Raw genomic sequence first — 10,705 nt, 5'->3', positions numbered from 1 at the left:
TTCCACTAGTATGCTCGCAGGCTTGCAAAGGTTTCTTCTAGACCTGTAATGAAGTCGTCAGGATTTCTAGTCTATATGACCATGTCATCCACGTACGCCTCTACTATGCGATGTAGCTTGTTTTCGAAGCACTCTTGGATGGCTTGTTGATACGCGACGCTTGTGTTCTTCAACCTGAAGGACATCGTAGTATAGTAGAAAGCTCTGTACGGGGTGATGAACGCGGTCTTCATCTGGTCTTTTTTCCTTGAATGCTATCTAGTGGTACCCCGAGTAGCAGTCGAGAACAAATAGAGTAGAGCGCACCCAGCCATTGAGTCGATGACTTGATCAATCCTAGGGAGCCCGAAGAGATCGTTTGGACAGTGCTTGTTGAGGTCTGTGTAGTCAATGCACATCCTCCACTCGATTCATTTCTTCTTCCGCACCAAGACAGGGTTAGCCATACACTCTGGATGAAGGACTCCCTAGGCACCCCGAGCATATCAGATGGCTTCCATGCAAAGATGTCCCAGTTGGCCCAGAGGAAGCTGACGAGCGTGGCTTCCTATTTGGGATCTAGCCCTCGTGAATTAGGGCTATCTTGGAAATGTTGCCAGTCTCGAGGTCAATGGCTTTGAGATCAACCTCTCTTGCCGGCTTGACATTGGTTGGCTCTAACTTCTTCTCTAGGATTTCGAGTTCTGTTAAGGACAATTTCTTGGAGGTAGCAAAGACTTGCATCACGAAGTTTGGTACTTGAGTAGTTGCTACCAGCTCCACAGCTTCTGTTTTGCAGTCATATGATCTCTTCAAGTCTCCGTGTATGTACAGTACTCCATTGGGTCCCGGCATCTTGAGTATTAGGTACACATAATACGAGATGGCCATGAACTTGGCCAGTGCTGGTCTTCTGAGGATGGTGTGATATGAAATCTCAAAGTCAGCCACCTCAAACTGGATGTACTCCATCCGGTAATGATCCTTGGTCCTAAAGGTAACTGGCAAAATCACCTGGCAAAACCACCTGGCTAGGGCAGAAAGCCGTGTTACCCTCGACAATCTCGTAGAATGGAGAATTTGTAGGGGTGAGCATATCTATCACGTCGAGGCCAATCTTTCTCAAAGTCTTGGCGAAGAGGACATTGAGGCCGCTACCGCCATCGATGAGTACTTTTGTGAGGCTAGAGCCTTTGATGCCTAGATCTAGGATGAGAGGATAGCGTCCTGGGTCGGAGAAACTAGTCCACTAATCCTTTCTTGAAAAGGTAATTGGCACCTTAGACCACTTGAGGGACGTAGGCGTTGCTGGCTCAATGGACATGATTTCACGTAGGGTTAGTTTCTGGGACCGCTTGGTAGCAGTACCCGTAGTGCCACCGAATATGACGTTGATGGTGTTACACGGGTTCTAAAATTTCCCATTGTTGTCCTTGTCTTTATCTTCTTTGGCCTTTCCTTTATCTTTAGCTCCAGAAGATTCTAGCATATCCTTCATAACTCTACAAAGGCTTATGCAGTCCATCGCAGAGTGTTTGGAGTTTGGGTGACATGGGCACTGCTTCTTCAAGAGCTCCTTGAACGGAGTCTTCTCTTGATGTCCGCCGGTCTTCTTGGAGGACTGGGACATTGTTGCAACAGTATTGTCTAGCTTCCTCTTGCGGTTTTGACCTCTCAAGTAGTTGCCTCAATTGTTGTTGGGATGATCATTGCAATTCTTGCTGTTACTTTCACCATTGCTCTGGTTGTTGTTATTCTGGCCTCTATTATGGTTAGATTCAAACTGCTCGATCTCCTTGTCTTATTCATCTACCCAGGCTTGTATCATGGTCTTGACAGACTTGATATCTTCCAGGCAATTTCTGCCAAAGTTTGTGAACATCCGGCATTCATATAGACCATTCTAGAAGCACTCTATGGCTTCCTTCTCCAAAATGTCCATGACAGTAGCCTTCTTGTCAAAAAATAGCATAGGTAACTACGCAGGGTTTTGCCTTGTTGACAAGTCAATCCTGTTGCTAGGGCGCTGCATCACCCCTGCGAAGTTGTTCGTGAATGCTGCCTTTAGTTGACTCTACATATTGATGGAGTTCCTCTTTAGAGACTCAAGCCAAGTGAGTGGCCCTACCTCCATACATATGGGGAAGTAGATGACCTTGGTGTCATCGTTTCCTCCCACCGCTTGGACCACTAGCGAGTAGGACCACAGCCATTGGACTGGGTCCTACTTGCCATCATACTTGCTGATATCCGGAAGTTTAAACTTGTTGAGTAGAGTTGTCTTGCATACTCAGCTTGAAAAGGTGGGGAACCTGATAGTGTCTTCTCCCGAGTAGTTGACTTCTTGATCGCGTTCACGACGGTGCCCTTCAATGATGTCACGCGTGTTGCAATTCTGGTTGATTTGCTGGCGAAGGTCGCGGGGTTGCTCAGGTTCCGGGTAGGGCTAACGGTGGTTGAGGCCTCCCGAAGGTCCTGCCCGGCTACCTTCTGCCCTGTGTTGACTTGCCCTAGGTTGCTCAATCTTAGGAACCTCGTTTCTGGGGGCTTCATGGTGGCTTGGATGCCTGCCATTGCTGCCATGGTGGGAGGAGGTGCGTCGGGCTGAGTGGATTGGGCTCTATCGATCAAGTAGTTCGTATGCGTGGTTCACCAGGAAAGATAGTTGCCTAGTATACTTGTCTTGCACCATGGCCCGAGTGAGCAGGTTAATGGAGGAGACAACGGCGAGGAGAGTGTTATGTTGATGCTCTAAAACTGCTTCGAACGCTTGATCCAGGTTCATGATAGGTAGATCATTTACAAGATGGCGTCGATGTTCTGCTCCCTTTGTGTTTCTTGCCCATTGGTGTGTCCTTTGATCTTCTGTCTCGTCTCCTTGAACATTGGCAGAGTGTTCATCTGCCGACACGTCATCTGTGTGACGTCGCGTCATGGAGTTCCTTCTGGTTGCTCTGCACTGTCATCATTGGCTCTTTGAGGAGTCATAATGGCGAGTAGTTCTCACTCTAGGGAGAAACTACTCGACCTTGATGTGATGATCTCCGTAGGGCCGTCTTCTTCGTAGATAGGAGATAGGGGTGTTCCATCCAGGTATGGAAGGTTGTTGAGGTACGCAACGAGGGGTGACTCATCATCCCTGGTGAGGGCAGATGGTTTCATGCCGGGCCAGTAGATGAATCTGCCTTGTGGAGTAGATGTGATTACCAAGCCCTGCTGCGGAACTGATAAGGGAATCTACTCGTCTGGATCCAAGTAGTAGTCGAAGTCCTTGATTGAATCCGAGTTGGATTGGGATCTGGACAAGGAAACTTGGTAGATGGTGCCCGTGTTGCGGAGTCCAAATAGGAACTGACTTGTGTTGTAGATCGATTCGCACGATGGCTCGAGTGCCAGCTTGTGGGAGAAGTTGAGTTGTACTTGGACTCGCCCATGGACCCTCAGAAGAGGTCAAATTTTTTTTTGAATTTTTCAACGAAGTCCTCCAAAGCTTGGTGATGGAGGTTGATGTCGTAGTGCTTCTCCTCTAGGGCTGGTGCAATGTGGCGGTGGAAGTTCCCTACGCCATCTGTGATGCAGACCTAGGAGCCGAAGATGAATGTCGCACTTTCTTCGAACGTGACGGTGGGCTTGATGATGACTGGAGCCATCGAGTTCGCTAGTGGATATTTAGCGAGATCCCCTACCTAGTGCGCCAGCTGTTGGTGTTTAGACTCAGCAACCTATCGGGGGGGGTACCCGAGGTAGTGTTTTGTGTGTGGGGCTCACCAAGATCAGGAACTCAATGGTGAACTCAAACACACAATTTAGACAGGTTTGGGCCACTTATGTCACGTAATACCCTACGTCCTATGTGTTGGTTGTTTGTATTGATTGATGAGATGTTTGGAGGGGATCCCTGCCTCGCCTTACATTGCCGGGGGTAGGGTTACACGTCAGTTGTTGTACAAGAGTACTAGTTGGATTCAACTAGAGAGTCCTACTCTAATTGTTAAGAGTAGTTTTCTAATCCTTGACTAGTTCTTGTCCACAACGTATATCACACCGTCCTGCACCGTAATCTCCAAGTCTGATACATCTTAGTGTACAACCCTATATTGTAAGACTGTCCAAGTCTTTCGGTGGACCCATAGGTGTATGGCCGACATTTCGGTCTAGTAAATAGTAGTTAAATAAGACGATCCAATGTACATGAGTAGACTGATGTAGTTGTTATTCAAAAAGGTCCTTTCTACAAAACATCAATACACCGGAACTTCGCCAATCGCTTCCACTCCCTTATCATTTCTCTTTCTCGGAACTACAACCTCTACCTCGTCAATAAGTTCCCTCTTCTCTATCTATTATGAGTCCTCCATTCTTCTCCCTCTACCATCTTCTTTGGCTGTCCAATCAATCTCTCTTCAATCATGGGTCCTTCCTAGGCAAATCTTATGCCAGATCTTGTTGTGAGCATCACAAATAAGATCAGTGATGCAAGACATTTCATCTGGTTCAAAATAATCTATAATAGTTGGAACTGCGCTCGTTCAGGTCAGGCATGCCTGTTTGACCCTTGGATTCTGAAATCCGAAGATATTGGTAAATCTGGCACAATGACATTCGCATCCATCACGGATTACTAGCTTTTTGAGGTCTCCTTTGCAGCATTAGCTGGGAAAAAGACTAGGTCGATTGGTTGCGGCGGATCTGGATGCCTAGTTTCCATAGATGACAGAGATGGAAGCACCGTGCTCCTGCTGAATCGATTGTCTCATCGGGAGCACATTATCCTTCCTCAACTTCCAACATGGTGCCATATGGCTGCTCTCAATGCTTATATCTTGGGTTTGGAAGCGCATACTAGTGCAGAGTCATTTCTTTTGATAACCAACTTTTGACCCCTAAAATCTTCTCCGTCGCTAGGGTCATTGCCCGTCTACATTTGGCATTTGGGAAGCCAATCGACTAGACTACCATACCTTCATAAGATTTCTGGTGCAGTTCTTCTGAACACATGCGGATCTACTTGAGGCATCATCTTCCAGCACCTCCTCAAGCTGTTGGACTCTGGTTATGATGGTTTCTTGACATGAGCAACTCTTCTCTACTCCAAGGTCATGGCCGATTGTTCTTTGTTGTTTGGGATGAGAGGATGCACAGCAAGAGAGATGTTGAGTTGGTGGAATTTACTCTGCATTTATTCATCGGTGACATTTGACAGCCTATTCTCTGGGAGACAGCACCAGAGCTTCGGAATAAGATCATCATGGACCTAGCAAGTGCATTGTTGTACAAGAGCATGCCATTTGTGGCCTGCCTAACCTGAAAGGAGATAACATTTACTTCTTAGGAACGGATCGATATGATGAAGAGGGCAATACTAGCTCTACCAGTAGGGGCTAAGAAGTGTGGCAGGTGTCAATAATGATCTTGCGATCTGCATTACACAAGTTCCTGGGAACTGGATTTGGTCACGAGGAACCTGGTTGTTGCCTAGCTATGAGTAGATTAGTGATTTTTCATTTTGTAACACCCGTGCCGCCCGTTGTATTATCAGACAACACATTTGTATATATACTACCAATAAGTATATTATTGGTATTCCTCAATTATGTAGCATATCTGAATTGAATAGTAAATATGCTATAATCAAATGGTATGTCGTAGCCACTCATCAGTACAAAGTTCATAACCACCATTCTTACTTATCCTAATTTGCCAGATAGTACCATCAGCGACCAGAATCAAAGCACAATCCCACCTCTCAACCATCTTCCTTAGCAATAACAACAAACATCATAGCAACAACAAGTTTCATAAGATGGCATGTCATAGCCATTCATCATTACAAAGTTCAAAATCATGAATAATAGTTATCATAATTTGCCAGATAGTATGATCAGCTAACAAAATATAAGCATGATCCCACCTCTCAACCGTCTACCTAGCTATCACCAAACATCACATTATGCCTTTAATCATCCCTGAATGACCTTATATATTTGGCCTACAGCAGCGATTCCTTGACCCTTCTCACCACATTCATGGCGTGTCCCTTCACCTTCTTTAGCTTAGCAACAGTCGCTTCAAGCTCCATGTTAGCCTTTGTGCGTTCTTCCTTCAACATCTTTGCATCATTTTCAGCTTTCAGATTGTTGTTACTATTTCTCAGTCCTAGCTCCTTCCTCACTGCATCATTTCTAATTTTCTTCCTCGCATTCATCAGGTCAATGGTTGTCTCCCCAAAGTATCACTTTATCATGTGCATCTCGTAGATTGTGCCATTGACCTCCTTCTTAGCAATTCTCCATACTTCTTCCCACGATCTAGGTTCCTCTTCATCAGCTTTACCATAGTACCTTTAGTCCTAGCATCCCATTCAGGATTAACCCACTTAAACATCAAACAATTCTCCCTTTCATGCTGTAGACACCGATTACGTTCATACAATTTTCCATTTACAACACTAACATCAAGAGTACAATTAAGGTTTATTAGAATTGAAACAATTTATCGTTTACCTTGCAACAAGATGCAAACCGGCACCCAGGGTTGTCAAATGTCCAATCATACTTCACTTGGAGAGAAAACCCATGCTCGCACTTGTTTTCAGGATGCACAATGATAACATCAGGCGATGGCGATCTGGTGCTATCAATGACTCCAAGCACCTATGAAAGCTAATAAAATAAAAAACCTATCAAACTATAAACTAACTGCATCACCAAAGTCATCGTAACTTGAAATCAATGTTTAATGTTTAGCTTTGCAGTTCATAAACTATAGCCTATCAACTTCTGACACCAATCGGAATGCAAATCTAAGGGTACGATGAAATTGGAATCTAGTATGTTCAACTCAGATCCCCAAATCTAGAAATCCCCTTGCCTAGGATGATAGGGGAAAGTAGCGGCACAAACCTAGGGACTAACTTGACTGTACCTCCTCCTCTTCCCGTCGCCGCTAGGATGCACCATTTCCTGCCGTAGGCCATTGTAGATCTGCACACTGACGCTAGCTTTCTTTGCCACAGCCAATACGAGTGTGGAGCCAATGATTCTCTTGTAGTATTGTACGTCCTGTCAAGAAATATGAAACATGTAGCTGATGCTTGGGCCGGCAACTAGCATGTGGACCACACTTATTAGAAAAAAATATATAAAATGTATCCTTTCTAAAAGACATACATAGTTCATGTCTTAGTGGTAGTTCTACCTTAACACTTTCAAGAGGTCACAGGTTTGAGCCTTGCTATTGACACTCTTTCCTTTTTTATTTGAGTAAAATGCATGGTCGGCTCACAAATTTGGCAGGGTGTGTCATATAGGTCCTCAAACTTTGAAAGTGCACATTGGGATCCTCAAACTTGCTAATCGGTTCACGTGAGGTTCAAATCAACATAACACATGTTAAACTGGATGCGTGGCATCGTAACTATGTGTTGACGTTGATCTGACATGTGGGGCCTGTATGTCAGGCCCACCTATCTCTCCTTTCTTCCATATTCTCCCTCCCCCCCTCTCTCTCTCTCTCCATCGGCACCGGGTGCCATTGGCTCCTTCCAATCGTGTCCCGCTCCGGCAAAGCCCACCCCCATCGCAGCCGTCGACACGGTGGGCGTGGGTGCCACGGTGACGGCAGCAACGGACAATAGTGGGTGTTGGCCTGAATCAGCGACCGAAGGGGTGGAGCAATGAGCTGGCAGTGGCGACCAATCAGGGTGCGTGCGCAGTAGTTGCAAGCTTAGATGCGTGGACGAATGGGTGGAGCGGCGAGCTTGTGTTGGGACCGGAGTGGCCTCGCTCGCCATATCTTGCCGCCACTCACGCTCCCATCCTCCTCCATGGAAAAGCCTGTGAGGTAGCAGTGGCCTGCGAAAGGGAGGTCGACGGCCACATGCGGGAGAAAGCAGGGTGGCTAGCGGACGGCTAGCAGCTTGGGCCCAAGCTTGAGCGCCACCGCTCGCAGCTACCGAGGGGCTCGAGTGCCTCCCTGCTAGAGATATAGATCCCGACGATAGAGAAGAGAGGGGGAGGGAGTGGACCTGACATGTGGGGTCCACATGTTAGGTCCACGTCAGTGCAGTCACCGTGCCATGTAAGTAGTTTTACATGTATTACGTTGATTTGAACCTCATGTGAACCGATTAGCAAGTTTGGGGACCCCAATGTGCATTTTTTGAGTTCGGGGACCTAAATGACACACCCTGGCAAGTTCGTGGGCCTGCCGTGCATTTTACTCTTTTATTTTCCTTCGCTTTTTTCATTTCAGACTAACATAACTTACCAAAACTTCTGCCACCAACTCACCTGAAACTTACATGTGGGACCTAGTTGCGGTGAAGACTCCCCATTTGATCATTAATAGGTTCAACCCACGGGAGGAGCATGTTTTCCTTTTTATTTTACGACCCTTTTTATCAACTTAAACTTACATGTGGGACCCTAGTTGGTTTATGACATTTTCACAAAAGCTTATATCGTCACAAAACCACCTTGTAATAGCAAGTCACGATTTCTTTTTGGCTACAGTGGCAACTTTTATGACGTTCTGTAACTTTGTCACTAAATTTGCTCGGATCTGAAACTTTATGACGTTTTCAGCCAGAAACCTTATAGATCTATGATGAGAACAAATGTTTCATAAAATTTTCATCATAGATCAACACATTTGTTGTAGTGTTTATACAGGTTCAGGCCATCAGTGTAGTGTAATACACTACATCTTGTTTGGTGGAGTATATTGCGCCCTGCGCTTGGGTGTTGAGATTGCTCTCATTGGGTTGAGATGCCGATCTAGGTACCCCTACCCTCTATTATATATCCCGGGGTGGGGGGGGGGTTTACTAGTTGGTTACAATAGGGTCCTAGTAGGATTGCATGGTATGAGTCCTAGTAGGATTACAGGGGAATTCTTGTAGGAGTCTAGCTTCTTCCTTCCTTGCGGTTACCTGGGGATCTATCCTTGACACTCTCAACTCATAAAACATTGGCTTCCTTTCATGAATATTTCCTTTCTGAACATTATAGCTAGAAGCTTGTTGTGCCAGAACATTAGCCCTTGGATTCTCTTCTCTTGGTACATGATAGATGGTAAATTTATCCAAACAAGATATGATATCTAGACATTTATCAAGATAAACATTCAGAAAACCATCTAAACATTGGCATACCTTGGAAACCTGTTCTACCACTAGTAGAGAATCACCATAAGCTTTGACATGTTTGACTCCCATGTTACACAAAATTTCCAACCCAAACAACAGAGCTTCATATTCAGTTTGATTATTAATACACTTATAATCCAACTAGTTAGGAGCTTCAAAAATAGCATTGTTTGATGATATAAGAATAACACCAATACCGAAGCCACTTTTACAAACTGATCCATCAAAGTGCAATTTTATGTGGCAAAAGTAACATAACTGACATTTAAATCAAGTTTATCATCAACCCTATGCTCAACAATAAAATCCACAACAATTTAGCATTTCATGGATTTCAAAGGTTCACAAGCCAAATCATATTCAATAAGAGCATAAGCCCATTTACCAATTCTACCACTTAAAATTGGCCTGTGCAACATATATTTAATTATGTCGATTTGGCATGCTACTATGCAAGTATTTGATAATAAATAATGCCTCAACTTGGTACAATCATAATATAATGACAAGCATAACTTTTCAATAAATGTCAAACAATCTTCTACTGACATATGTAACAATATGCTCCTTTCCTTCAGTTTTTTGAGTCAAAACAGAACCAATAACTCCATCTCTAGCCATCACATATAATTTGAAAGGAATTCCACTCTTTGGTGCTTGAAGAACAGGTGGTGAAGATAAATAATGCTTGATCTTCTCAAAACTTTCTTGTTGTTCTGCCACCCAAGTAAATTCAACTTCATCTTTCAACCGAAGAATAGGAGTAAAAGCATTCACCTTCCCAAGCAAGTTACAAATAAACCATGTCAAATAATTCACCTTGCCCAAGAATTTCTGCAATTCTTTCCTACAAGCATGAGCTTGCACCTTTTTAATAGATTCATTCCTTTTAGGATCTATCTCTACACCCTTTTCATGCTCCATGAAGTCCAAAAACTTCCTAGCCGATACACCAAAAGCACATTTGAGTGGGTTCATCTTTAAGCCATATCGACACTTTTTTTCAAAAGCATGTATTAAATAAGCTAAATGGGGTTTGAAGCCAGCCGATTTGACCACAATATCATCAATATAGACTTCTAAGATTACACTAAGTCATGAAAGATTAATTTCATAGATCTTTGATAATTAGCACCAGCATTCTTTAAACCAAAAGTCATGACTACGCACTCAAATTCACCAACAAATCCTGGACATACAGAGGTCATTTTGGATATTGTTGGCCATACATCTATGGGTACACCGGGAGGCTTGGACAGTCCTACAATACGGGGCTATACGCCAAGACATGTCAAACATGGAGACTACGGTGCAGGACGGTGTGGTCTACTAGTGGACAAGGCCTAGTCAAGGATTAGGAAACTACTTGTAGCAACTAGAGTAAGACTCTCTAGTTGTATCCGAGTAGTACTCTTGTACAACAACTGACATGTAACCCTACCCCCTGCAATATAAGGCGAGGCAGGGACCCCCTCCAAACATATCATCAATCAATACAATCCAACTAACACACAGGATGAAGCATATTACGCAACATAAGCGGCCCGAACCTGTCTAAAGTGTGTGTTCGAGTTCACC

The 10,705-nt window shown here is 44.4% G+C and overlaps 1 protein-coding gene across 1 annotated transcript; it reads right to left on the bottom strand.

Moving 5' to 3' along the window:
• Positions 1-558: 558 nt before the first annotated feature.
• LOC117834348 (uncharacterized) lies at positions 559-951 on the bottom strand. The gene has a single exon (XM_034713948.1). The coding sequence runs from the start codon at positions 949-951 to the stop codon at positions 559-561; it is 393 nt and encodes a 130-aa protein (XP_034569839.1).
• Positions 952-10,705: the final 9,754 nt, after the last annotated feature.

Source organism: Setaria viridis, chromosome 8, assembly GCF_005286985.2.
Source record: "Setaria viridis chromosome 8, Setaria_viridis_v4.0, whole genome shotgun sequence".
Lineage (NCBI taxonomy): Eukaryota > Viridiplantae > Streptophyta > Magnoliopsida > Poales > Poaceae > Setaria > Setaria viridis.
Note: the sequence above shows the minus strand (reverse complement) of the source record. Positions and strands in the feature narration are given on the sequence as shown.

What these genes read in the sequence shown, in the direction of transcription:
- LOC117834348 (XM_034713948.1), bottom strand. Translation starts at nt 951, where the DNA reads ATGGAGTACATCCAGTTTGAGGTGGCTGACTTTGAGATTTCATATCAC.